Source organism: Aptenodytes patagonicus, chromosome 22, assembly GCF_965638725.1.
Source record: "Aptenodytes patagonicus chromosome 22, bAptPat1.pri.cur, whole genome shotgun sequence".
NCBI lineage: Eukaryota > Metazoa > Chordata > Aves > Sphenisciformes > Spheniscidae > Aptenodytes > Aptenodytes patagonicus.
In genome coordinates, this window is record NC_134970.1 from 5,148,321 (window position 1) to 5,176,142 (window position 27,822).

Here is a 27,822-nt window from a genome sequence, read left to right on the forward strand (position 1 = left end):
ACCGTAGTTTTCTCGGAGCTCCACAGTCTCCTCTCTGAAGTTGGACAGATACAGTAAACACAACAAATATATGATACAACCCATCACAGCTGGATTAAAAAAAAATACACAAAAAATATAATACATAAAAAAATGGATTTTTAACATTGTGGACTGACACAGCTCTAAAAATGGTGATCGTAACCCTGGTAAGCTTTACAAAGTCTTTAAAAAAATAAAACAGTACTTCATGTGAAATTCATAAATACACTGGAGGAGAATGGAGGGGCTGGGGGGGGGGGGTTGAGAAAGTGTCTCTGGGATCGTGGCTAAACCCCGGCCAGAGCCGTCGGGGGCACCGTGTGCGTGGGGTGCGGGTGGGCGCCCTGGGGCTCGGTGCAGGCGGGATGGAGGGAGGGAGGAAGGGAGGGATGGAAGCACAAACCGGTCCAGTTAACGAAGAGCTTCGTCCCCCGGTGGGGCCGGGAGCAGGGCATGCCTGTGTTTTATGGCGGGGAAGTTTTGAGTTTTCATTCCCAGAGTTTTAGATCAGTGAGTGAAACAAAAGAAAGAAAAAGAACCACGAAACAACAAACATGCTACATATGAGAACTCGGCCGGGCAGCCCCGGCACAGCCCTGGGATGGCATGCCGGTGCCTTTTCCCTGGATTTTTCCCTCTCTCTTTCCCCCCTGCTCTGGCCACCTTTGCTCGCCACGGCCACCTCCATCCATCCCCGCTGCCATGTCCTTGCCCGGGCACGGGGCAGGGGTGGCTCTGCCCTGTCCCGCAGGGATGGGTGGCTTCTCCCCGCAGCGAGAGGTTGAAGTCCCCGTGCCTCGCAGGACACGTGGCATCACGATGGCAGCCAAGGCCCTTTCCTGAGCTCTGGGGCTGCTCCTGCTCCTCCACACCTGGCAGCATCGAGCCTAAACCCCCCTGTCCCCCCCCCCGTCCCGGGCTCCAGTGCCCCTCAAACCACTCCTGCCCTCCCGCAGCACCTGGCTCTGCACCTCTCGCTGCCTTCGCTCCCCCGTCGGCACGAGACGCCCGGCCAGGCCTGCCCATCTCAGGCTCCCTGTCCCCCTGCCACCCTCCTGCCACCCTGCTCCGTGCCACCGCTGCAAAACCCGACCTCTGTCCCTCTGCGTCCCTCCTGCGCCCTGAGGATGCTCTCCCCGGGCTCTGCCTTTGCAGCCGCCGCCTCGGGACTGGGCACACTGCCTTGGCTTATTTTGGGCTGCAGCCACAAAAATACCTCCAAGCAGACCCACTCCCCTGTCCTGGCGTCACTCCTGTCCTCTGTCCCCTCTCTGTCCTGAACTCTGCCCGCTCGCAGCCTGGCCCTGCATTGCACAACGTGCTTCTCCCTGCACGAGCTGCTTCCCTGGCTGCTTCCTGCAGGATGCAGGCGAGCCAGCCGGAGCAGCTGCAGGGAGCAGCTGAAACCAGAATAGTCAACACAGAAAAAAGGCAAAAAAAAAAGGGGGGGGGGGGGGGGGAGATGGAAAATGTACATATGCAAAGTAAGTCAGGCAAATCTGCCCTCACTGCTCTCTCCTCATTACTCCTCGGCAAGCGACCACAGGGGGGGTACGTTTAGCCCCCAAGTGCAATCCCTGAAAGCACACGCAGAGCTCAGGGGATCCCGCTGCCACGTAAAAACCAGCCTCCGCTCTGCAGTGACCCCAGAGAGATGGAGACACCCCCAAGCTCTCCCTACACAAGCTGCCTCCCCCTGCCCGGCAGTTCTGCTGCACGGCTCCGACCTGGCAAACTCAGCTGCGTCACCTTCGCCGGTCACCGGCATGGTGGGGGTGGCAGAGGAGCAGGTCCCAGACACCGCAGAGGGGCATAATCCCGGTTACGAGTATGGTGTCTTTTTAAAAAGTATTAAAAAGCACTTTAATTTTAAAAAAGGAAAAAAAAATGAGCCATAAAAAAAATGGTTTGCATCGTCGATGCCCTCCCGCCTTCAGCGCTGCCGGCTCCCGGTGCCCTGGCCGGGCACGGAGAAGGAGCATCCCGGGTGCCGGTCCCCGGGGACGCGGCAGCATCCCCCTCCGCCGCCCTGCCCTGCCCTGCTCCTACCTCGGCATGTCTGTCCCCACGTCCCTGCTGCCACCCGGGCTCCGCTGGGCAGTACCGAAGCCGCGGCCGCTGCCATGCCAATCGGTTTCGGACCAGACCTGGCGCGACGCCACGTCCTCCGGCCTGTCCATGCTCGCTCCTCTCTGCTCGGGACCGGGACCGCATCCGAGCGAGGGGCGGGGGGGCGAAAGGAGGGGTCATCCTCCACTCTGACGTCCCGCTACACGGCAGGCTCCCGGCCTTCATCGGTGACACCGAGGGCCGGTCTCTCCCCATCCAGCGCCGGACGCGGGTTTCCTTTCTCCCTACGCTTCCTTTCCCATTCTTCTTTTTTTTTTTTTATTTATTTAAAAAAAAAAAAGAAACTGTTCCTAAGTAGAAAACATCTGCGATCGCAAGTCAGTCTTTTTTGGCTATTGTTTTTCTTCCTCCTCCTCCTCTCTTCAGATGACTTCTCACAAGGCAACGGGCACGGGTGGCTTTTCTGCATGGCCCCCTCCCTCCCCTGCGCGCCCCTCGTGCCCCCGCCCGTCCCCGAGGGCCCCTAGTCCTTGACCAACTTGTACACGTGGTGCTGGGCGCCGTGCTCGCTGGTGGAGACCTCGAAAACGAAGGCTATGCAGAGCAAGGTTTCCTGGGTATCTCTGTTCGTAACAACCTGCGGCAGAGCAGAGAGTGCGTTAGGAGGGGGCTGTGCCCATGGCGAGATGCTGTTACTGGGGGGGGGATTGCATGGGCTCAGGCACAGCCATTTAAATTGCAGACCTTTTAATTGCACCATGAAAAATTTGCTACCCAAGTTTTGGGGGGTTGCACGGGCTCAGGCACAGCTGCTTTGTTTGCACCATCAAGATTTGCTCCCTGTAATTCAGGGGGTTGCACAGGCTCAGGCACAGGCACTTTAATTGCACCACCAAAAATTTGCTACCTAATTTTTGAGGGGGTTGCAAGGACTCAGGCACAGCCACTTTAACCGCACCATGAAAAATTTGCTGCCCGTTATTTGGGGGGGTTGCACAGGCTCAGGCACAGCCAATTTAACTGCACCAACAAAAATTTGCTATCTGTTATTTGAGGGGGGGGGGTTGCACGGGCTCAGGCACAGCCACTTTAATTGCACCATGAAAAATTTGCTATCCATTATTTGGGGGGGTTGCACAGGCTCAGGCACAGGGACTTTAATTGCACCACCAAAACTCTGCTATCTACTTTTTGAGGGGGTTGCACGGGCTCAGGCACAGCCACTTTATTTGCACCACCAAAAATCTGCTACCTATTTTTTGGGGGTTGCATGGGCGCAGGCACGGCCAGTGTATTTGCAGTGTCAAGGCCAGGTGCCCCGGGGCCGGGCAGCCCACAGCAGGGACGGTAGGGTCAATGCCAAGTGCGGGCTCCACACTCCTGGTGGGAAACGCTCCCTGGAAAAGGAGGGGAAGTACCTGCAGGATGGTGAAATTCTCCAGGACGCTGTTCATCATGTACTTCTCCGGGAGGTGCTTGAGTTTGTGGATGAAGTTGATCATGTACTCGCACATGGGAGACCGATGGATGCGGTAGACGAACCGGCCGTTCTCCAGCCGCGCGTACTCCGTCTGCGGGGGACAGCAGAGTGAGCAGCCACCCCATGGGAACCGAAACACCGCGGGGGACGTGGACATGGGCAGGTGGTGGCCCACTGGAGATGGACAGGCATGCACCCACGTGTCCTACACCCAGGTCTGGGGCTTTCTCCATCCTGGGACCCGCGGTGAACCCGATTCCCACCCCTTCCCGATGCAGCGGGGCATGGGACTCACCTCCACCTTCTCCACGACCTGCTTCCCAAAGGAGCACACCTTGGTGGAGACTGTGATGGTCATGTTCTCTGCACTGCTGTACTGGCTGCTGACACCGTAGAAAGTCCCCGGCCCGTCCTGGATCGTGCTGTTCAGATCCGCCTGGGGAGAAGGTCCCATTAGGTGCCATCACACCCAGCTCTCGATGGGGACGGGGGACACCAGCTTATGGAGCTGTTCAGGATGCTCCCGCTCCGCCGGTGGGGTGCCCAAGCTGCAACGAGCCCGTGGATCGAGGACAACCCTCCCCATCCTCCCGCTCCCAGCATCGTACCCAAAATTTGACGAGGAAGAAGGAGTTCTGGGGCCCACGCTCATAGAGCTCCTTGAGGCCACCTTTCTTCTCGGGGAACTTGTCATAGATCTGGCGGATGTCCACGGCCTCTAGCAGCGGGTCGCTGTACGAGGGGTTCGTCTGGCCGATGTGCACGAAGAGGTGTTTGCTGTACTGTAAGGACCGGGGCAGGGAAATTAAAACGAAAGGTCAGATGAAAGCAAGGCGCCACCAAGCACAGGGATGGGCACCATCCCACCCGGGTGGTGGGGACACGGAGGGGACCGTTACCGTTTCGGCGTCCCGCGGCACCTCCATGAAGGCGGAGTATTCGAGGAGACGGAGCTTGGCGGAGGCGATGGTGCGGTCCTGCCAGACGGGCACGGCCGAGGCGGCTGGCGGGAGCGGAGCCAAGGGCTCATAACCTGGGGAGGGCACGGGGTGAGGAGGGGCAGCCGTGAGCCGGGGGCGAGCACCCCACACCCCCCCGCCCCCAACACCACCGTGGTGCTGCTGTCCTTACCGCATCCCCCACCCTCCCATATCTCCCAGCACGGGGGTTTTCCCACGGGGTGGCCAAAACATGGGATGTGCCGGTCCCGCTCCTGGTTGGAAAGGGATGGGGGGGGGACACAGCCAGGAGCAGCGGGGTCCTGCTCACCGTGGGGCTTTTGGCTGGGTTAAAACCCAGGTTTTTGCCCCGGCAGGGCTGGGGAGGGGACCACAAGTGGGGGGCACTGCGGGTGGGAGGGTGGCACAGGACAGGTGACAAATAGGACCTAGCAGGGGTGCAGGGTCCCCTGCAAGGGGGCAAGGACAGCACTTACTGGCTAGTGATGGAGGCATGGGTGGCTGGATGGGGTAAGCTGGTTGTGCAAACGGTTTAATGCTGGAAAACAAAGAGCATCGTTAGGTTAACGAAGGCTGGGTCGCCCCAGCCCCTTGCCAAGGGGGGGGATCCTGCCCGGCACAGCGGAGGGGTCTCGTACTTACTCCTGAGAGGGTCCAGGCTGTCCTGGGATAGGCCCACTCCAAAACTGGGGGAACAGCACAAGGAAGAGTCAGCGGCTTCTGACCGCACCCCAAATTCCCCTCCCCACCTGCTGCAAACCGCAGGGAACCCCCAAAGCCCCCCTTGCATTGCCACCACCACCAAGGGGCCATCAAACATCCCCCCTCCGTCCCCTGTGTAGCTCGTGCATGGGGATCCGTGTCCCCCACCTCGGGCTGTCCCCATATGGGGGGGGGGGTGTGGGGCTGTCCTCACCCTGGGGGCAGCAGAGAAGACGGCCTGAGGAAGAGGAGGAGGGGGGCTGAGCTTGTTCTGCAGGACGCTGGCCGACACGATCTGCGCGGAGGACATGGAAGCCATGCTCTGCAGAGCCTTATCCTTCGAGACCTGGTCCTGGGGGGGGAGGGGGGGACAGGGGGACAGGAGGGAGATGGAGGTTACACGGGCAGACAGAAAGCCCCCCTAATCTGAGTATGCCCGGCAAGTTTTGCAGAGCACGGAGCTGGTCGTGCAGCCCAGCCAAGGGACCAGGGTGAGTGGATGCCCCCCCCCCCCATCCCCAAATGCCCCCATGTTAATTAATGCTTTAAGCTTGCAAATGTCCCCTGGGCAGGAGCTGCCAGGTCTGGAAGGTGTCCCTGCTCCCCTGGGGACGAGAAGGGTTTAGCCCCTCTGTGGGAGGGGGCGAAAGGCAACGGGGAACAAAAGGCATCACAAACTCAAGCTCAACTTACCAAGTTCATGGCCTGTCCGCAAAAGAAAGGAAAAAAAAAGGTTAGAGCATCGTGGGAGCCTGCGGGCGCCCCCCCCCCCCCAAGTTGTGTATCCCCCACTCCGGCTCATCACTGCAGCCTGATTTGGGGAGCGAACCCCTCGACCCAGCTGGTTACCGGGGGATGCACATGGTGGGCACCGATGTCCAGGCTTAATCCCCCCAGGAACGGAATGCTAAAGCCCCCCACTATTTTAGGCGGTCACTGTGGCGAGCCAGGCCTGCGCCTTTGTTGGCTTTTTAATAGCCTTTACAGCCTTTAACGTCCTTTACAACGTCCTCAGCAGCCCCCAACACTTGCAACCAGGGCACGGAGAGGAAGAGCCGCACGGCTCCTGCCCTGCCCGGCAAAGGGCCCCTGCACCCGGCCCCCCAGGATGTCGGCACCAACTCCCCTACAGGCACCGCAAGGAAGACCCTGGGCACAACCCCTCTACGCCGTGTGTGCATTTATACAGGAGACCAATTATTTTTCCTTTTCCCTTTTGCTCCGGAGGTTGCAGAACCACCGGGCAGGAGCGGAGGGCTCCGAGGTCTTGCCCGGGGCAGGGCTGCTCCTCCAGCCGCACCGCTAGGACACGTGCGTGCTGGTCCCACCGCACACCCTCTGTTTTCCCTCTGAACCTTCCTCAGGGATCAGTTGCTTCATTTATTTTCACCTGGGGCAGGGCAGGAGTGTGGGCATGCAGCCACATGCCGGGCAGCACTAACACGCACATGACTGCAGCTTAAAAATATATATATATTGCTCACGGAAGGGAGTTTCCATTCAACGGGACAAGCGCTGCATGAGGGCAGAAGGCTGCCTGCGCCGGGCTTTGCCTCCAAGTATGGCTGGGAAAGGATGTTCTGCATCCACAGTGTATTGCTTAGGGGATCGCTGCCCCGGCTGTTCCCTGCCGGATTCCTGCAGGCAGTGTGGTCGGGGATGGAGAGCGCAGCCACCGATGCCGGCCTCCATCCCCGGACCCCTGGGGTCATTCCTGCCTCTGACTCCCCCTTGCCCTGTGCTGTGCTGCAAGGAAAGCCCATTTTATTTTATGTTATTTTATGTTATTTTATGTTATTTTATGTTATTTTATGTTATTTTATGTTATTTTATTGTGCAAAGGCTTCTGCTGTTGCTGCCCCTGCCCCCCCCCGGCTGCCCCTCTTGTGGTTGGGAGCTGGGTTTAAGATGTACAAGCCCAGAGGAGCCTCCTAGAACAGTTTCGGGTGCCCTCTCCTGGCTTCTCCCAGCAAACCAAACCCGCCAGGGCGTGGGAGCCCTCCTGGCACCCCGCTCATGGGGCACCGGGGTCCCTGCAGAAGGGCTTTGGAGGGCACGGCTCGGTGGGCTCCCGGGCAGCGTGAGCCAGAGCTCATTAAAGCTTTGGGGACCAAAATGCCAGCGCCAGCTCTGCCGGTGGCCCCTGCTGCCAGCCTCAGTGCTGGAGACTTGGACACAGCATCCGGGACAGGGACACGGGGAGCTGGCGATGCTTTTGGGACCCTGAGGTCACGGCAGGGGCCTGAAAGGTTTTCTGGGCTCCCACACCCTCGACAAGGCAGCAGGTCCCCCCTGGATGCTCCCCGGTGTGACGGTGCGGGGATTAACCCAGGAGCATCCCGGGCTGCGCAGCCCAGCCGGGAGCCGGCTGTCCCCAGCGGGTGGTCGTGCAGTGGGGACCGCTCTGTCCCCCACCTTGCACCGCGTGGGTCCAACCCGAGCAGGGCTCGGTCCTTCAGCGATGTCCCCAGTCCTACCCACACCCCCGCCCATCATCATCACCCTCCCCACCACCGCCACGAAGCTCGGTGGGAACGGTTACGGAAGGGTTAGTCGGGCTCCAGTTAGGAGGAAGGAAGGAAAGAAAAGCCAACCAAAGAAGAGAAGATGATCCAGTTTTTCCTCGCTCGGCTCCCTTGGCCCCTGGAACCACGGGCTGCCCTGGCACTGCTGTGCCCCCTCCCCGGGACCACCGTGCCCCCTCCCCGGCAGCACCGTGCCCCCTCCCTGGCAGCACGGCCCCATCCGGGCCCTCTGCCACCCACATCCCTGAGGTGCCACCTGGGCTGTACTCGGACCCTGGTGCATCACAAGCCGCCGGGCTGGCAGGCTGCAGGGACCCCCGGGACCCCCCTGCTTCTGCCCACATCCCACCGGCACCCGTCAGGAGCGGGGCCAGGTCTCAGCTGGGGCAGGCGGGGGGGCCCTTTGCACCTCTTGCTTGAACCTCACTTTGCCTCGCTGGCTGCTCTGGGGGGGGGGGGTCCTTCCCCTCCTGGGAGAATCCTTGATGTCCCAAAAGAGGGGGCAGCCCTTGTGCATCACCGGAGGAGGGTTTAAACCCCCATTTCCCCATGGCAGAGTCCTTCCCTGGGCGAAAGGAGGGGATTTGGCACCCAAATTCACTCTCCTGGGGGAGAGGGAAGGGCTCTGGTGTCCCCACCCAGCTTTTGAGCTGGACACCCCCTTGCACTTCTCTCTGGGCATCCCACAACGATGCCACTAAAAACCATCCGGTTCCAGGAGCCAAGGGAGGGGGAAGGAAAAAAAAAAACCACCAAAAAAGAAAGGTATAAAAGAAAGCAAGCGGCACACCGCAGAGCCGAGTGCGTTAGTCGTCAGCGGGCGGGGGGGCCAGGCGGGACAGGGGGGGACGCGTACCTTCAGCTTGGACTGAATCTCACGAGATTTCCGTCGGGCAAGAACCTGCAAGTGGCTAGAGACCTGCAGAGAGAGAGCAGAAGGAGAGGGGGAACAGCAGAGCCGTCAACCAGAGGAAAGGAGGAGGAAGGAGAGGGGCTGCCCATGCTCACAGAGACACCGCCGCGGACACCTGGGCAAGGGCGCCAACGTACCTTGATGCCAACCTGGTACTCCCGCACCTTCTTCCGAGCTAGAACCTGTATGTGGCTGGACACCTAGCGCCCGCCACGCCATTCGGAAAGGAAAACACAGAGAGCGTGAAGATATGTTCCCCCCGCAAGGATGTTGCCCCCGGGGAAGGGGGCGCGGAGAAGGGGGGGAGTGCGCGGGGCTGCCGGGGTGATGCTCCTGGAGATGCTGAGGGTCCTGCACCCGCCGCGAGCTGGAGGGAGGAAAACTGGGGGGGGGGGGACCCCGGCGCTGCGCTGATTGATGCTGGTTTGTGCCCGCCACCCCGCTTGGGGTAAAGCTCCTCGGGGTGCAGCTGCTGCAGTTGGGGGGGGGTCTGTGTTTACCACCTCTTGGGGCTTCCCGGACAGACAGACGCCCCCCCCGGCCCCTGCGAGCGCAACGATCTGCTGCTCGCACACAGCGCTGAGCATACGGCCCGGCTGGTTTGGGGTGCCCCTGGGTTATCCCAGGTGGGGCTGCAGCAGGACTGCCAGTCCCAAGGGAGATCCAGGAGGGACCGGCTCATTCCCCCAGGGCTCCTGCTGATTTCGCAGGTGGGAAAGGTGAGACAAGGGTTTGGGGTTTTTTTTTTTGTGTCCAGACCCCTGTAAGGACAGGATCCAAAGAAAAGGGCCTGATGTACAGGCAGGAAAGGTGCAGCGGGGCTGGGGTGCCTGCCCCGAGCCCCAGGCAAGGGTGGGGGTCCCTGCACCCACTGAGCACCGGGGCTGATTTCGGCAAGATCCTTCTCCCACCAGCGCCAGACTGTCCAAGAAGGGACACCAGGCTGTCCAGGCCATGACTGCACAGAGGGGACAATGCCACACACACTCTCCCCCGTGCCTTTTCCAAGTCCCCCCAGAGCATCACTTTCACCCAGCGCCACATCCTTCCCCCCATGGAGGGGGGGCCCAGGGGGTCCAGTTAAGGCTTTAGGCCAGAAATAAAGCGCTGCTCAGCGCTGGTCTGAACACAAGGACGGTGGCCGGACCCTGGTCCCTCTCCCTGCAGCATCAGTCCTGGAGGGATGTCCCCAACCAGTGCCTGGGGACCAGCGTCCCTCCCTTGCGGGGGGACTCATGGCACGGGACAGTCCCAACATAAGTGTCCCCATGCCCCAAAGCCATCCATCCCCCTGCGGTGGGCGATGCTCCTCAGCATCCTGGGCCACTGGCTCTGCCAGGACAGGCGGCATGCCTTCCGGCTGGGGGCCACCACGGAGGGGAAGGAAGAGCCACCGGACACGTGACAAATGGACCTGTCCCATCGAGAGCTGCAGCAGTCAAACTCGGACAGGTTTGGTCTCTGGCACGAGGGTGCAGTGAGGGCTCGCAGCTGGGATGGATGCAACCCTGCCCACACACTGTGCAGGCAAAAGACGACCACTGCACGCTCCCTGCCCTGCCGGCATCCCTGCCTGCGCGCTGCCTGCCCCAGCATCCAACCTTGCAGGGCAGCGAGGTCGGGGCAAGGGCTCTGCGGTACCTCCGGGCCCCCCAGGACCAGCGCCACAGACCCACACAGCCTGTCCCCTGGCCGGGATGGGGATGCCTTGCTCTCAGCCCGGGGGTTTTGGGGGTGCCTTCATCGTGGCGCCCAGCACAAGCAGCATAAAGCCCGGCAAGGGGCCGAGGTGGGACTGGTCTCTGGATCCAGGTGGAGCAGCAAAGAGATGCATGCGGATGCACGCGGATGCACACCGCTTGGATGGAGATTTCAAGGGCTCCTGCCGCCCGCGGGGTGACCCCAGCCAGGCAGGGGGGCTGAGTGCTGCCTGCCCCTGCACCCCGAATTTCAGGGCTTCCCCGATCAGGCTGGGACAGACCAGCCCGAGGGTGTTTGTGCTCGCAGACAAAGCTCCTCGCAGAGGACGAGGGTCCTGCTGGCAGCAACGGTGCCTCCAGGAGGGGACACAGAGGACGGGCGATGCAGCTGGACACCCAGTCCCCCCCTGGGCTTACCTGGCACCCCCCTGCCCCCCCGCCCCGAGCCCTCCCAAGAGAAAAAGCAGAGCGACGGCCTCACCTGCTTCCTCGTCCGTGTCTTCCCCGTCCGCAGCTTGATGTACCGGGCTATCAGTTCGTTACGACCTGCCGGCAGAGCCAAGGGGTCAGCCCTGGGGAAACGGGGGGGGCCAGGGGCATCAGCCCCAAAAGGCGCCTCCGGCCCCCGCCCCGTCCTGCCCAGCCCGGCCTGATGATGCTGGTCCTTAACGAGGGAGGCACTGCCAGGAGATGGCGCTGCCATGACAGCTGTCCGGCCAGAGGGGACATTGGGGTGGCCTGAGGGGACACGGGGGTGGCCAGCCCCCCGGCCAGGCCTGCGGGACCCACCTTGTGGCCCCCACCCCACCGGGTTTGGCAGCCCCCAGACACAGGGGGCTCGGAGGGGGGTGACAGCCACCAGGGACCCCCACCACAGCGGTGTCCCCAAACACGGGCCACCACGGACCCCCCCAAAAGCCATCCCAGCTGGAGCACCCCCGGGGGAGCCGATCAACCCGCTCCCCGCAGCCCTTCCCACAAGGGTCCTGGGGTGCCCCCTGGTACCCTGCTTCCCGTTTGCAAGCCGCGCTGGCCTTTCCACCAGTATTTCCTAACGTCTTGGGTCTAATTCGAAGCAGAAGTTGCTTTTGCGCCACATTTTAGGGGCCAGCTGTGGCCAATCTACGTTCAAACGTCAGAGCAGCTGGGAGCTTTCTTCTCCCGGCCCCGGCCCCCCCGCCGCCGCGCCCCCCACGCACGGGGGCGGCCAGGCACGCCAGATTTATTTTAATGGACCAGATGGTCGCGGTTGGAACTTGTCGAAATGCCCTTGGAGCGGGTTTCGGCTTTAAAAAAAAAAAAAAAAAACCCAAAAAAAACCTCTTTAAAAAAATAATATCCCCCCCCCCCTTCTACCCTGGCCGGCCCCCTCCCAGCCCCAGAGCAACTGGGCGCTCCCTGGGGGGGGGACACATGGGGACAGACAGGGCCAGGTGCCGCGCGGGGACGGCTGCGCCTTGTGGTGCCCACGCCGGGCAGGAGCTGGTGGGTGGGCAGCGGGGGCCACCATGGGTCCTTGCACCCCTGGAAATGGGGACACCCCTTGCACGGCCAGTATGGCACCCCGGTGCCACCCCAAAGCACCGAGCATGGCTCCCATCCCTCCTGCCATCCCCAGCCTGCGCCGGCTCCTTAGCCTCGTTAGCACCTAACGAGGGACAGGTCGCCAAGGGTGTTCTTTGAGCCCAGGTGAGATGATGCCCACAATAGGGTGCTGCCAAGGGGTGCGGGCGGAGGGGACCTCGGTGCCGAGCCCCAGCTTGGGGGTACGCCTTCACTGAGCGCTGCAGCATTGCCCTTTGCACACCCGTTCCCGAGTCCCGTCCTCTCCCTCCCCATACCCAGTCCTTGGGAAATAAATGTGGGAAATAAATATGGGAAATAAATGTGGGTGCCTTCATGCACCCCGGTGGGGCAGTGCCAGCCCAGCACCCAGTGCCCAGCACCAAGCAGCTCCTGCACCCATCCTGCATCGCCCCACGTGCCGGCCACCGTTCCAGGTTGCACCCTCGCAGCCTCCCCGCAGCCGTCCCAGTGCCCGCTTGCCCCGTCCCTGTCCCCTGTGATTCACCCAGGACCGTGCCATTCCCTCTGAGAGGGCACGTCCTCCTCCAAATTACCACATTCCCCAAATTCCTCTCCCCTGACACCACCACGTGAACCAGTTGGACGGGCTGGGTTAAAAATAACCCAGCGGGCCGCGAGCGAGAGCGGGGGCCAGTGTGCCCATCCCGGCCCCCCGGCTCCCACCTGCTCCCGGGGCACATGCCCCTCGCCCGGCCTCTTCGCCACCCCTGTACCACTGGCATCAGTGGGGCACGGGCTGGCGTGGCCATGGGCATCCCATTGTAGCCGTATGTTTGGGTTAATACCTGTCCTAGAGGACCCCCCAAAAAATTGGGGGTGTGGAGAGCAGCGGTACCGGCACACCTTTATGTCGGATGCTGGCATCGCCTGTGCCGCTGGCGGTCCCGGGGGTCCCAGCAGGCTCGGCACCGCCGGCCGGGGGTCCCAAGGATCCCAGTGGGGAGATACTGGGGAGGGTGGGGGGGAGATGAAAGGCGGCCGGCGGGGGCCACTGCCTCTTTAAGCAGCTGCCAGATGTCTCCGAAAGGCTGGAAAAACCGGTTGGGGCTCGGCGTGCTGCGCAAGGCCAGGCTCCGGGCGGCACTTCAGCTATTCCGGGAGAAATCCAAAAAATGCACCCGCTTGGGAAGCCCTGTGCTCCCCCCGGCCGCCAGCCCCGACGTCCTGGGTTGGGGGCCCCAGCAAGCGGGGTGGCACAGGGAGCTGGCATGGGGATGGAGACAGTGGCACGGTGCTCGCCGCAAAGCCTCGTCCCCTTTGGCCCTCTCCGCTGGCTGCGGGTGAGCCATTGCCGGTGACAGCAGCATCCTGGGCGGGCGTATTTTGGAGGCTGGGGATGGAGGTGCCGGCCCTGGTCCCTTTGTCACCACGGGGTGACGGTAACAGGGCAACCCATCCCCAGCTCTGAGGTCACCGACCCTGGGGGTGACATCATGGGAGGTGGAGGGGAGGAGGGTCCAGTCCCTACCCCGGCAGGGATGGGGACACCATGGCACCTTCCACTGCTCTTTGGTGGCACCATGCACCCTGCGCCAGTATCGCTCCCTGCCTGCATCACCCATCCTCATCCTCTTCCTCCCCGTTGCAGAGAGCAACCAAGACAGAGGTGTTTCGGAAGACACCAGAAACTAGGCTGAGACCCCCCCCAGACTCATTGCACCAGTGGGGCCAACCAGCCCCGCTGCTGCCAACAAAGTCACCGAAAGCTGAGCCGGGTGCCGGTGGCTCGGGGTGGGCGGGTGGCCCTCGCCGCCGGCTGCTCCCCGCCACCAGGTCCAGCTGGGGAAGGTTTGGGGAGCGATGCGGAGGCGCACGGGAGCAGGAGGGCTGGTGCTGGCCCCGCCGTCCTGGGCCCGCTCCCCGCCCGCTCCTGCTCCTTGCCCGACGGCTTCACCAAACCAGTCGGTCCGGCAGGGCCGAGAGAGGGAGGGAGCGGGAGGGAGAGCCAGCGCAGAGGGAGGGGACGTGGGTCACTGCCACCTCCCTGGTCCAGCTCCGGGATGCACCCGGGGAAGCTGCTTTTGGGGTTGGGGGGTGCTCGAGGGCGATGCCCCGGCATGGATTTGGGGCAGGAGGCTTTGCTTCACCCCCGGCTGCCCCATCCTGGCCAGCAGTGCGGTGCTCTCCCCTCCACCGCCATCCAGGCCCCATCACTCACCGTACATCTTGCCCTCATCCGAGAGGATGATTTTCCGCCGGCCGCAGGGAGGGTAGATCGCCAGCGCCTCCTGGAAGCTCTGCTCGATGTCCGGACTCCACACACCCTCGGCATCATTGTCCAGACTCTTGTCCATGCCGTCCTGGCCATCTTCCCGCCCCTCCCCGGGGCTGCCGCTGGCGTTCCAGCTGTTGGACGCTATGGTGCTGGCTGCTCTGGGCTCCGACCCCGAGCCCCCACGGACACGCGACAACCTGCCGGGACACAGGGGACACCCGTTAGACCCGGAGACCCTTGCTGGGGTTATGGGGCTGCAGTGACAGCATGGTCCCAGGTCTGTCCCTGGTGCTGGCCCTGTCCCCGCTCGCATCCTGGGGCTGGGAGCAGCATCCCAGTGTGCGGCATCAGAGATACAAACAGGCTTTCCTCGGGGGCAGAGCTATGATTTCCATGAGTACCCCCCAAATCCAAGCCACATGCGACCACCCAGGGTCCACCCAACTAAAGTCTGGGAAGGAAACAGCCCAGATGCTGCATTATCCGTACGAGGAGCTCGGACACGCGGTGCCCGCGGGTGACACCTCAGGACGGGGTGGCAGCAGCCCTGCAGCCTGTGAGCCCCGACCCCCCACCAGTACCCGCTGCCACCCAGCCGCCTCCTCGGGCGAGCTGGCCCCGAAACCACCCCCAGCCCCAAAAATCCCTGCTCCACCACGCCTGGCAAAGGCAGAGCCTGGATTTGAAGGGAGACGCTGGGCGGCTCCAAGCCAGACCCCACTAATGGGAACCAGGTGGCCAGAGCCCTCCGGCAGCCCTACCCCTGGCAGCGGGAGAGGCCCCCTGCCCCGAGGATGCTCGGCCGGGGCCCCGGGCACTCCCCGGCCGGCGGGCGATGCCGGGGAGCCTTCAACCCTCCTCCTCCTCCTCTTCCTCCTCCTCCTCCTCCTCCCTTTGCCCGGCTCCCGGCGCAGTGTTTTGCAATAACATGTTTGGTGGCAGCTGCCGGCGGTGGGAGCGGAGAGGTGTCTCCTGCGCCGCCGCGCTTCCCGGACGGGCTGGGAGTGTACAAAGGTCTCCAGCGCAGACATCTCCTTTTAAAGGAACTGCAGCAGCCCGCTGGCTCAAGCGCGCTGCGAGGCCTTTTTTTTTTTTTCTTTCTTTTTTTTTTTTTCCTTTTATAAAAAAAGAAACTTCCCCCCCCCCCCCATCTCTCTCTCCCTCGCCGTGATGTGATGTCAGCCCCTCTGGTCTCCGCCGCCCGCCCCTGCCCGCCGTCCCCCCCCGCCTGCCGCTCCCCCTCTTGCCGAGCACTGTGGCCAAATAAGGAGAACTGGATTGTAGGATCGAGCCAGCCGGCCAAGGGAGGGATGGCGGCAGCGGTGCTGGACGGGCCCGCGGCACCCCGAGTCCCGCGGCACCCCGAGTCCCATGGCACGCCGAGTCCCGTGGCATCCCGAGTCCCACGACACTCTAAGCCCCACGACACCCCGATTGTGCCCGCTGCCGGGGTGCTCCGTGGGGCAGCCCCCAGGAGGGATGCATTGTCCAAACCGAACAGGGTGTCAGGGATGGGAGGGCGGGGGGACACTGGGACGAGGCGCTGGGTAGGGACGGTGAGGATGGCACGTGGGGACGGCCCCAGTGGGACCCCCCCCGCTCCCCCCCCTGCACCCAGCGAGTGCAGCAGGGCTCCGTCCCAGTGTGGCGCCTACAATGGGGTGTGAGGCTGCCTCGGCCGGGTGCTGAGCCCCAGCTGCACCATGGCAGCCCAAGACCCCCAGCAGACCAGGACCCCCCAGACATGGGGGAACCAGAGATCCTCCAGCTGCACCACAGCAGCCCGAGACCCCACAGCCCCCAGACCCCACAGTCCTGTAGTGACCCCAGAGCCCACAGTGGCTTGGGACCCCACGGCAGCCCCATGGCAGCCCAAGACCCCCCAGCTGCACCGTGGCAGCTCAGGAGCCCCCAGCCTCGAGGTCCCGCAGTGGCCTGGGACCCCACAGCCCTGCGCCAGCCTGGGACCCAGCAGCATCCCGGGACGCCACGGCACCACGGGGCTGCCATCAGCTCACCCCGAGAGGGGAAAGCCCCAAGAGCTGGTGCCAGGGGGTGGCTTTGCCAGGACCCACCAGACCCCCTGCCCTCCCCAACTGACAGGTGCTTTTGGGGCCAAGGGCGAAGCTATAGGGCCAAAGGCAAAGCTATAGGGCCAAGGATGAAGCTATAGGGCTGAGAGCAAATCTATAGGGCTGGCTGCACCACTGCAGGCAGGATCCTGGAACAAGCAGCATGACCAGTGCCCTGGGTCACTGTCCCCGTGCCGGGCACTGCACGCACAGGCAGGGCTGCCCGCACACCCTGCCTGCGGCACACATCCCCCTCCTCCCCAGGAGCTTCCCAGCCCCCCCCCCAACACCCCCAGCCCCCTCCCACCCCACTGTCCCCCCCGGCAGGGAAATCCCAGCCCAGCCTTTTCGGGGAAGCAGGGAAAGGAGGGAGGGTGATGCCAGGGCCCCGGCCAAGGTGCGAGGAAGCAGCTCCTCCTCCTCCTCCTCCTCCTCCACCGAACCTGCTTTTGGCCAGGCCGAGACATTGGATTTCCTGGAGGGAGGGTGCAAGGCACCGCGCTGACGCAAGGCACGGCCGAGCGCCGCGCTCCACCCAGCCCTTACAAAACACCAACAACAGGAGCAATTAGGAAACCGGCACGGCTGGACGGCCTGCGGAGGGACCGCCGGCCAGACCTGCTCCGGGCAGGGAGGGGACCGGACCTGCCGGAAAACATGTCACCGGCTCCTGCCTCCCGGCTGCTCCCCAGGGACCAGGGGGAGAAGCCACCTCCCACAGTGCAGGCATCTCTGCGGGGCTTGGGGACCCCAGGACCACCATTCTGTGGTGGGGTTGCTCACCCCCCGTGGGGATGCTCGCACCCCCATGAGCACCGATGCTCGCTGGCACCCATGCTGGGAGGGAGCCCCCGCACCCAGCTCGCTCGCCCCTCTGCGCCCTGCCTTTGCGGGGTGCCACGCACCAGCCCAAGGCTTTAGAGGGTGCTGGAGGGGGGTTGCACCCATGCAAAGTCCCCAGCGGGTACGGGACGGGTGCCTGCAGCGGGCAGGGGAGGATGCCGCCGGGGCCGCCCTTATCTCCCTGCGAGGCCAAGGCTGCGCCAGTAGACGGGGACGGCGTTCCCACGGGCTCACAGAGCTCGGCCCTGGCACCATGTGCGGGGGGCGCGAGGGGGACCCAGGGCTTGTGCAGGGCAGCAGGGCTGCGAGCAGCTGCCCAGTTGGCGAGAGCTGCTTGGGGCTGGAGAGCCTGGAAAAGCAACGAGAAGCTTCTTTAAACCCTGCAAAAGCAAAGAGGAGGGTTGCAAGGAGAGAGGGGTGCTCGGGAGACGGGTGTTTTCTGGTGGATGGGGGGAAGGAAATTTTTTGGAGGCAGCGGCTGTGGTTAGAGCAGCGCAGCGGGCACCCGCTGGGGCCGGGTGCGGGTGCCGAGGTCAGAGGCAGGGTGCTGCCAGGACCAGCACAACCAGCTGCGATAGGGATCGGGCTGGGGGCATGCGGGGCGGCGCGGGGGAGAGGCCTCGGGGCTGGGAGCACAGGGACGTCACTGCTCAAAGCCAAGGGCTGCGAGGCCATGATGTGGGCAGAGGTGCCCATCACCCCCGCGAAGCCCCCAGGCGCGGAGCAGCACCCTGTCCCCATCCCTCTCCCATGCCACCGAGCTGGGGGAAATGGTGTGTTCCTATTTCCCGGCATGTTCAGCCCCAAAAGCGTTGCCCCATCTCACACACCATGAGGCATGGCCCTGGCAGCCCCTGCGCCGCCCCAAACCCCTGTGTCCTGGCTGTACCGGGGCGCACAGCCAAGAACCCGGGTCTGCCCAAAGCAGCAGGGCAATGCCCCACCGCCCGCCCGGCCGAGCACTCCACCACGCCACTCCTTGGTCAGCGCCATGGCACGGGGACCGATGCCTCTCCCCATGCTCCTCGCTCACCCCAGCCACCCCTGCCCTCCCAGCTGGTCTCATGGCCAGCGGCGGTGTCACCCCTCCCTGGGCGCAGCCCCTGGGCTGCCGCTCTCTCGCCCTGTGCAAACTGGGCGGGGGTGGCTGTTGCCACAACATCCCCTCGAACCGCCGGGGATGCAGGGCACGGCCACGGGCATCCGCTGCACGAGGTGGCCTGCAGCACAGCGTGTGCCCAGCTGACACCATCCAGGGGGACAAGGTGTGGGGCAGAGTGGCCCCAAGGTCCCCTCCTTATCCGCGGCTCCCTCAACCCACGGCGGGGCAGCACCAGGACCCCACAGGACAATCCCCCGTGGTGCTGGGGACACTGTGGGGGCCAGCAGACCCTGCAAACGGGGGGAGGGCAGTCCAGCTGCATCCCGGCTCCATCCCGCCTTCCCATGCGGGGGGCCCGGGGCGATCCAGCCCTCCTCCCTCCCCCCCTGCACCCGGACCCCACGGCGAAAGGATAAAAGTTCACCAACAAGCCTGGGCAGGCGCGACACAGTGCGGTGCTCAGCCTCGCACCGGCACAGGCAAAGCGCCGCCGCTCGCGCCAGCCCCGGTGGGGGGACGCGCGAGGCCACCGTCACCCCCTCCCCCTCACTGCAACTGATGGCACCCACACCCCAGGGGTGAGGGGGGAAGGGAGCCCCCATCCTGCCCCCGGTGCTGAGCATGCAGCCCCTGCCGGGACCGGCTCGGGAGAGGGGGGGCCGGGAAGCCACCCTGGCCCCGTTGCGGCAAGGTCCCCGGGGATGGCTTTCCTGTGGGGACACCGAGAGGGGCTGCTCCGTCACACGGCTGACTCTGCAAGACACCAGATGAGCAAACCCCAAAGCCAAGGCTCCCGGGTGCCCCAGCTCGGCTCTGTGCCCCCCCAGCACGTCAGGCCTCAGCGAGAGCAGGGCAGCAATTTGTAGGCAGGCAGAGGCCTTCGTTAACATGCTCCTTGTTTCGGACAGGGGAGCGCTGGCCGGGGGCAGTGTCTCTGCTTCTGCCTCTGCCCACCCCGTAACACGGCTGGGAACGGGGCAGGGAGAAAGGCTGCCCGCGCCGTGGACAAGGCCACCGGCTCCGGAGAGCCCTTCGAAGCAAACCCGAAAGCCTTGGGGCTCCTGGGGGACCCCAGCGAGGCCACGCCAGGGAAGATGCTGCCCCATCCGCCGATGACCCCCAGCACTGTGCACGGAGCCCTGACGCTCTCGGCTCGGCCGGGCACGACCCTACAGCACTTCCCTTGCAATAGCCAAGCGCCTTTCACAGGAGCCCTGTATCCCCGGCAGCTCGCCCGGGGACCCTTCAGGAACGCCCTGCCCCACGTCCTGCCCCACACCCTGCCCCAATCCCGCAAGGGACACCGTCCCGGTTGGCACGCGGCCATCCCGGGGACAACCAGCACCCATCGAGGCGGGCAGCAGCAGCCGAGTGAGACCCAGCTCAGCGGGGAGGGAGGTGGAAGGAGGTTTGTTTACATCGCGCTCCTCTTCCAAACAGCTCTCGGGCTGTGGTGAGGGATTCCCCGGCTCAGGAAGGGAAGGGCAGCCACCCTGCTCCCTCCCACCCAGGTTTGCACCTCCCCGGCAGGGAGGACCAGCCACCTTCTCCCCGAAGGGACCCCTGGCGCGGGCTGGGGACCCGGGAGGTGGCAGAGCCCCCCGTGCACCAGGCCGGCCCCCCGTGAGACAGCCCGACTAATTTCCTCCCCTCTATCGCTTCCTGTCCCTTCCGGCTTGGCGGGCGGCTCAGGAAGCAATCGGAGCGGGGAAACCGCAGGAGGCCACGTGGCAGCATCCCACCGGGGTCCGTGGCGCTGCCAGGGCCGCCCCGGGCACGTGCCCCCTGCTCCGGCCAGACCCTGGCAGCCAAAGGGTCCCCAGCTCCCAGCGAAGCCCCGAGCCCCCGCCCGGCAGGGATGCGGCTGATCCTCACTCAGCGGCGCGAGGCTGAGGGATGCTCAGACCCCTCGACCCAAAGGGCTGTGGGCAAACAAGGGGGAAACTTGAGCGATTTGCCCCGAAAAAATTTGGGCAGGGAGGAGGGAGGGGATCAGGCAAACCCTAGGGCACAGCCCAAAATGCTCCCTCCTAACGGCAGAACCGCGGGCGTGCAAACCAACCCCTCCATCTCCTCCTCTTCCTCCAGCCCCGGTAGGGCGGCAGAGCTGGGTTTCGGCTGCTGCAGGACCCGAGCCGGTTTTGCCTCAAGCCTCCAGGCTCAAGACCTGAGGGCAGGGGACAGACGGACACCGTAACCCAGCTTCCCTCCCTGGCCCAATTACGGCCGCCCTGCCCAGCCAGGATGGGGCGTTTCACCCAGCAGCGCATAAATAGAAAGCTTTTGCAGCATTAATTGCTCTCTGCGTTATGAAATGAGCTGGATGGAAACAACAGGGTTGGAGTTGCCTGCTGGGGACGGGCCACTACCACGGCCGTCGCGTGACACCCCCAGCGATGGTGGCCCAGCCAGTGCCGGGCATGGCACCCGCTGGGGACCGTTGAATTCGCTTTGCTCCCGCGCCAAAATAACGCCCGTCCCAGGATGTCTCCCACTGAACATCCCCTGTAGATGAGCTCGGGGTGGCCACCGTGTCCTGAATCCCCTGGGAGTCCCAGCACTGCTTGTCCCGAGGGGAAGCCAAAGGTGCCTGGGGCCAGGGAAGCCCCGGGGGAGCCCAGGGCCAGGCAGCCCCGTGCCTGCAGTGGGATGGTGTCCCACCGCCTGGGTGGGCCAGGCGTCCCGGCTACCCTGCCAGCCCTCGGACCCACTCCTGGGAGGAGAAGTGCTTCCACGGAGGAGTTTTGGGTGCTGCTGACCCCATTTTATGCCATTGCAGCAGGGCCAGGGAAAAACGTCTTCCAGGGGACGCCGGCTGCCAGGCGAGGAGGAGGAGGAGGAAGGCTGCAATGCATTTCACACCCGCCCCCGGCTGCCTCCACCCCCGCGAAACCCAACCCTGCCCGGGGAGCAGCTGCGCCCGCTGCCTGCGCCGCGGCACCCGCCGGAACCCAGGGCCAGCACCACCGCGCTCCCCGGCTGAGCGACCAGGAGGAGAAACCCAGTGGGGTGGAGGGATGCAAGAGCTGATCCCCCCTCCAGGCGCCCGAGACACAAGGTGGCGGGGGGCTGTCAGGCGTTACCGTCCCGGCTGAGACATGGAGACATCCCTGGCTGCCAGAGGCCGGGGCAAAACGTGACACGGCAATGTCACTTGGCCACTGTCACCCCTGCGAGGAGGCACGCTTCCCTGCCCTCCTGTGATGAGTTCACAAAGCTCGGGGCAGCCGCCAAGCTGACGTCCTGCATTAAATGCAGGACCTGCATGAGCAGGTACGCACTGCCCCGCACAAACCGCATCAGCGATCCATTCCCAGAAAGGGATGTTTCGGTTTAGCACCATTTTACTGCGTGCCATCATCCCAGACCGGCCTGGTGAGCAAACCCTTGCACATGCCAAGAGCGCACCGGGTGCCCGTGGCAGACCATCGCCTTCTCCCAGCACCTCTCGTTGCTGCCCGAGCCGAGAGCTGGAAACGGGCACAGCGACTCCCGCTCCTGCAGATTGAAAAATTGCTCTGGAATCCTCGGGGAGGAAAGTTGCTAAAAATACATGAAGGCGGTATTCTTGGTAAAAGAAGGAGCTCGAGCAAGAAGCGCGGCCCAAGAGCGCCAGAGAGGCTGGCATGGCGCGCCAGCCCCCCGCCTGGCACGCTGATGCCCAAACATCGCAGCCAGACCCCGACCCTCCGCTCTGCAATGCCGCCCGGGCAAGGCTGTAAGCAGGGCACATCGGCCACCCCACGCGAGAGCTGGAGCCCAAATGCATGCCACAGACGAGCACAGGCGCCGGCGAGCGTCAAGCGAGCACCAAGCGAGCACCAAGCGAGCACCCTGTCCAACTCGTCCGCCAAGCATGCGGGCAAGAAGCTGGGCAGGGAAAAAGTGGGGTCTTGCACCAGACCTTTGCTTCTGGACTATGAAGCGCCCAGATCTTCCTGCTAATAAAAACCCAACGCTCATTTGGGTCGGGGGCTCGCGTGCCTGCGTGTGGGTGTGCTTTTTTCTAAACCCAAATTGCCTAAGCTGGGGGGGGGGGGGGAAGCAGGAGCTGGCTGCCTCTGGGGGAAGGGCGGGCGGCGAGGAGCTGGCATGGGAACGGCAGCCCATCCTCCATGCACGCCGCGCCGCTCCGCGTCTGTAAACTTTGAACATCTTCCGGAGAGAAGTTAGTGGCTATTGTGAACAGCTGGATCTAATTTTACGAGGAGTGAGGAGGAGACAGTCGTGGGGAAATAATAAGGCTTGGCGCTCCCAGGCGAGGATCCCTGAGCCCGGCCAGCCCTCCTGCCTCCACTGCACCCCGCCGGGGGGGGGGGGGAGCGCCAGCACGACAGCCATGGGGAAACTGAGGCACGGAGCAGCACGGGGCTCAACTGCGTCCTGGGTAATGCAAACCGGGAGTCCAGGCGTCCAGGGCATCGTCCCTGTGTGTGTCCCCGGACCCGTCGCCCCTCCAGCAGCCAGGGCATCAGCGGTGGCACAGCTCTTCCCTACGGTGGAATGCCTGGCTGCCGATGCATGGCCACCTCCTTGACCCACGGCAGCATCTTCAGACCCAGGGACCCCTGGCACTCGCTCTTGATGCTCGTGGGCACCACGGTGTGACACGTCTCTCTGGCCGCCACTTCCCGCGAGGCTCTGCCCACCTCCTAAAATTAGCTCCAGCTCTGCCGTCCCATCCCCGGCCACCCCCCGCAGCCGGGGGAATTCTCCCAGCCCACGCTCCAGGTCCATATCGATTCCCCCAGTGGCAAGGGGGAAGGGGACAAACCAGCCTCCTCCACCGCTCGCATCTCGCTCACCAGACGCGAGCCACCTGCGAGCAAGCATTTCCCGGCATTATTTATTACAGGGTGAAGTGCAGCCCTGAAGTGCGCTGGAGTCACCTTCTGTGCCTCTGGCTCGTAAGAGGATAGCCGAGGATGAGCTCCGGGTCGGTTTTAGCCAGCTGAGACCTGGTGCATCTCGTGACACATCCAGTGCCCAGCTGGAAGGCAGCGGCGGTGGCGTGCGTGGTGGGCGCGCTGGTTTCGGTGCCACTGCTGTCTCATGGCATGTAATGGGGGACACTGGGGACATCGGAGCGTTGCATCCATTTGGGACCAGGTGAGGGGACACGCTCCGGCGGGATTTGCACCGCTGGGATGGGACATGCTTCGTGCAATCGGACACTCGTGTTTCTCCGGACCCTTCGCCTGCAGGACCCCATCGGCTGTGCCAATGCAGAGCCCTACGTGAGCGCCGTCCCTGCAGGGTCACCAGCTGCCACCCCCAGGGATAAGACCGTGGGGTTCATGGCCTGTCACCTCTGAAGGGCTCAGCCACGTGTGCTCACCACGAAACCCCGCAACGAGCTGCATGGGGAGCCCGAAATGGTGCCCGGCACCGTGTGACCCCCCTGCTCCCCACCGCCACGGGCAGGCAAGTGGCTGTCCGGCACCACGAGGAGGTTTCGCCAGGGCGCCTCGCTCCCATTTCACAGGCGGGGAAAACCGAAGCACCGGCAGTTGTAGCGGCGTGTCCAGACCCGCAGCAGGATCCGGCCGCGCGTTATCGCAGGGGGGGGTGGGGGGGGCCGCTTCTGCCGCGTGCCCGCTGCAGGCTGGAGCGGGGCACGGCCCCGCCGGCTCACCCCATCATTACCTTCCCTCCCTCCCTCCAAAAAAACATTTCATAAGCCACCACGTGACGGTGGCAATAGCGAACACCCACGCACTTCAGGTGCCTGCCCCGACCGCAACACGCAGGTGCCTAGGCTCGGCCACCGCGGCCCCTGGCACACTCCCGACCCGGGCACCGACCCCAAATAACACCTCGGACGTATGTCTGAGAAGCTCAGAGCATGGCCTGGCCGCCTGGCAAATCACCCGGGGATGGGAGCTCCCAAAATCAAAGGTATTTGGTTATATCCCATCCACCAGCAGCGCCCAAGGTGGTGCAAACACCATGGCAGCCCCGCCAGCCCCTTGCAATTGTCGTCAAGGGTTTAACACAGAGAAGCTCCTAGAGATGGGACATTTTTTGGACAGCATCCGTCCCGTCCACTGACGGACAGAGGCTCCCACAAAGAGCCCCGGGATGGCTCTTGCCACACAAATCCCGGCAGCACCCTTGGTTAGGGCTTTGCAGCCTGTTCTCCTCTCTTCCCCTCCATCCTCCATTCCCACGGACAGGGGAAGAGGGACTAAGGCAGGAAAACACATTTTTTCCCCTGCAAACAGCCCAAAATTGCCCATTTCCCCCCTTCCCAACTGTTGCGTGCCCACACCTCTCCCGCCGCCGAGCTCACCTGCCACCAGCCTCGTGCTCGCTGCGTGTTTGACAGGAGCTGCGCGGTTACTCGCTTTTTAATACATTAATTATAGCTGATTACCACTGCCACCCCCACCTCCCCAGAGCCGCAACCTGCTCACACACCGCCAGGAAAAGGCTCCTTCCTTCGGCACAGTGCCGGGGTCACAGGGACTCTCCTCCCGACCCGCTCGGTGGTGGCAAGATGGGAATTAAATGGTGATTAAAAGGAGATGCTGTTTCTGGTATCGTGCTAAACAGCGACCGTATGTCACGGGAAATGGATGCAAGTCCCTTTCATTGATGGACGTGGAGGCTGGAGGGGGTTTTGCCTTGCAAGAGGGGGATGTTAGAGGTGGGATGGCTGCTGGAGGGTTCATCTCTGCGCCCCTTTGCCCCCCAAAATGCCCCAGTCGAAGCATCCCCCTGCTCCAAGCTGAGCCCCGACGCCGCAGTCACCCCCGGTCAGGACAAGGGACCTCAAAATACCCAGGTGCCACTTACACAAGGCGGCTGGAGCCCGCCGCAGAGCCCGCTGCTTTCGAAGGGTTATTTTTGTTAGAAAAGCCAGTGCGGTGCCAGCCGCCATGGGGAGGGAGCTGGGCGACCGAGGTCCCCTGGGGACAGGAACATCCCCCCGTGTCACCCGGCTGGGAGGGGGTGGCTGCTCACCCCACACCCATCCGCAGCCCCTTCCCATGGGAATGCCAGCCCTGCAAACCCAAACAGGGCCAAATCCAGCATCTTCTCCCAACGGGACACTCGTGTGCCCATCGTCTCCGGTGGGGAAGTGCCGGGAACACCGCTCAGGCAGTGCTGCGGCGACCGTCACCTGCCCCACCAGCGGGTCCCAGCCCCACCACCCCCCTCCCATTTCTCCCCTGGCTTCACCATTGGGTGACCTTGGCGAGCCCTCACCCCCCGTCTGCTTTGGGGACCCTCTTCCTCCCATCCCCCAGGGAAATGACTCACCCTGACGACCCACCCCGAAAGCCGGGTGCGGGGAAGGGCTTTGGGGCCGTGGAGGCCCCCAGGGCTGGCGGGTGCACAGAGGGGTCACCAGCATGGCAGACCCCCAATTCTCCACCCGTCATCGCGAGCACCCCAAAACCGGAGGGTGGGGTGGTGGCAGCCCCGCTGGCAGGGCCCCCCAGGGTGGCCAGGCAGTGCCAAATCCCTGACTCACGGCGCGCACGTACCCGCGCGGGGTAAAGCGATAGGAGGGGAGAGAGGACGCCGGAGCCCAAAATACCCCGGCGCGCCTGACACCGGAGATTATCGCTTCGCCGGTGGGACGGTCGCCTGGCCCGGCTCACCCTGGCTCCCTGTAAAGCACCAAAACCCCCCAAAACCTCTGCCCTCGCCTTTTCCCCTGCCACCCCGTGCCAACGACCCAACAGTGATGGGGGGCTGCAGGGTGCCTGCCGCTCCAGCAGGGCCTCTGGTACCATTTCCAGCTGGTTTCTCCCCAAAATATGTTTTTTTTTCTCAGCCAGTACAGGCCAAACACGTTGCATAGGGCCTGAGCGGTTTCGGGGGGTGGAGGCGGGCGGCACTGCGAGGGCTTGGCCTTATTTTCCTTCCAAGGGGGTTAGGGGGAAAAAAAACAACAACCCCAAACCCAAGGAGGGTGTAAAAATAAAATAATAATAATAATAAAGATGACACACTGCTGAAAATTATACATCTAATTGCTGCCTCGTTAGCAATGCGCCCCTATGACGAGGCACAAAGTGTTTAGCATACAGTCAGCGTATGGTCATCCCCTACATGCGTGTGACACACATGTAACGTGACATGCGTGTGGCCCCCACACCCCACCCGGGACACACACTCACACACCCCCACACCCCGCGCCGTTTCCCGGGGGGCTTCGGCCGGGGCCGGGCGGCAGACGGGACGGTTTATCGCTTTATATAACGCCTGGCGCCCGCGCCCTACACGCTCCCGACGTATGGGCTATACCGTACACAAGGCCTCTTTGTAACCCTATAGCCCGCGCCCGCCGCGCACCCCGGGGATGCGCCGCAGCGGGGGGGGGGACGGGACCCAGAGGAGGGGCCGGGGGGGGGCGGGGGGGCGGGGGGCAGCGCAGCCCCGACGGGGTGGGAGCCTGGGGACCCGACGGGGGTGGGTTGGGGCCATCCCGGGGACACCCCGGCTGTGTCGTGTGTCGTCGTCCCCCCCCCCATATACACACACACCCCCCATCAGGGGCCGTCGGAAGGGGGGGTGGGAGAGGCGGGGGAGCCCCGGGCGGGAGGTACCGGGCTGACGGGGGGTGCGACCCCACCGCCCCCCCCTATCCGCCGGGGACGGAGCTGCCGAGGGCTCGGTGCAGCCGGAGGGCTGCGGGCCGGGAGGAAGGAGGCGCCGGAGGAGGAGGAGGAGGAGGAGGAGGAGGAAGCGGGGTTGGGAGTCTCTTCCCGGCGAGCACTTACCTGCTCCGTGCTCCGGAGGGGCTGGGCCGGCCGCGGGTGCCGGGACCGGGACCGGGACCGGGACCGGGACCGGACCGGGGCCGGGGCCGGGCCGGGGAGGGCGGCAGGAATGCGGGGAGCGCGGCGGGCTCCCGGGTCCGCGCACGGAGCCAGGCGCAGGGACGGGAAAGTTTATGCAAGGGAGGAGCAGAAAGTTGGGAGTCAATCAGGAGGCGGCGGGGCCGGGCCGACCCTTCTCCCTCCTCCCGCTGCCCTCCTCCCTCCTCCCGGCCCTCCCTCCCTCCCTCCCTCCTTCCACCCTCCTTCCACCCGGCCGACCCTCCCTCCCTGCCCGCGCCCCCGGGGCGGCGGCGGCAGCGCTCCCCGACGGGCAGCGGGACGCGGGGACGCGGGGCTTCCCCTCCGCCGGGAGGTTTTTTTTGTGGAAAGGGCAGCCCTGGAGCCCGGCTCGGCCCGGCCCGGGCTCTGGGAGCGGCCTCTAGGAGCCTTCCTCACCCTCCTCCTCTTCCTCCTCCGGTCCGCAGCCCCGGGATGGAGCCCCGGGCCGGGGCATGAGGGTGCTGCTGTCCCGTCCTGTCACCAGCCAGCCAGGGTCCCCGGTGCGCACCTTCATCCCCCTTCTGAACATCCTCGCTCCCCTGTGCTCACCTTCATCCCCCCCGTGTTCACCTTCATCCCCCTCCACGTACCTTCATCCCCCTCTGCACACCTTCATCCCCTTCCACACACCTTCATTGTCCTCCGCGCACCCTCATGCCCTGTCGCCCACCTTCAACCCCCTCCTCACACCCTCATCCTCCCCAAACACCTTCATCCCCCTCCTCATCCTCACACCCTCATCCCCCTCCAAACACCTTCATCCCCCTCCTCATCCCCATACTCACACCCTCATCCCCCT

The 27,822-nt window shown here is 64.1% G+C and overlaps 1 protein-coding gene across 3 annotated transcripts; it reads right to left on the minus strand.

Annotated features, from left to right (window-relative positions):
- Nucleotides 1-1,485: 1,485 nt before the first annotated feature.
- On the minus strand, nt 1,486-27,095 carry TEAD3 (TEA domain transcription factor 3). 3 transcript variants are annotated; one of them, XM_076358020.1, is made up of 14 exons: nt 26,925-27,095; nt 14,116-14,369; nt 10,852-10,916; nt 8,808-8,870; nt 8,614-8,676; nt 5,926-5,937; nt 5,447-5,584; nt 5,173-5,216; nt 5,007-5,068; nt 4,471-4,604; nt 4,180-4,353; nt 3,867-4,007; nt 3,510-3,662; nt 1,486-2,728 (listed from the first exon to the last, which is right to left on the minus strand). In XM_076358020.1, the coding sequence occupies exons 2-14, from the start codon at nt 14,249-14,251 to the stop codon at nt 2,615-2,617; spliced, it is 1,299 nt and encodes a 432-aa protein (XP_076214135.1). In that variant the 5' UTR covers nt 14,252-14,369; nt 26,925-27,095; the 3' UTR covers nt 1,486-2,614. The 3 variants fall into 3 exon arrangements, with proteins under 3 accessions (XP_076214135.1, XP_076214136.1, XP_076214137.1); XM_076358021.1 differs by lacking the exon at nt 8,808-8,870 and having other exon boundaries at nt 26,925-27,094; XM_076358022.1 differs by lacking the exon at nt 8,614-8,676 and having other exon boundaries at nt 26,925-27,094.
- Between the last annotated feature and the right edge of the window lie 727 nt (nt 27,096-27,822).

Bases quoted from the DNA above. Each gene is read 5' to 3' on its own strand.
- TEAD3 (XM_076358020.1), bottom strand. From the start codon at position 14,251: ATGGACAAGAGTCTGGACAATGATGCCGAGGGTGTGTGGAGTCCGGAC. The intron at 8,871-10,851 runs GTGAGGCCGTCG...GGCGGGCGCTAG, and splicing joins AGACACGGACGAGGAAGCAG to GTGTCCAGCCACATACAGGT. The intron at 4,008-4,179 runs GTACGATGCTGG...CCTTCTCCCCAG, and splicing joins TCTTCCTCGTCAAATTTTGG to GCGGATCTGAACAGCACGAT.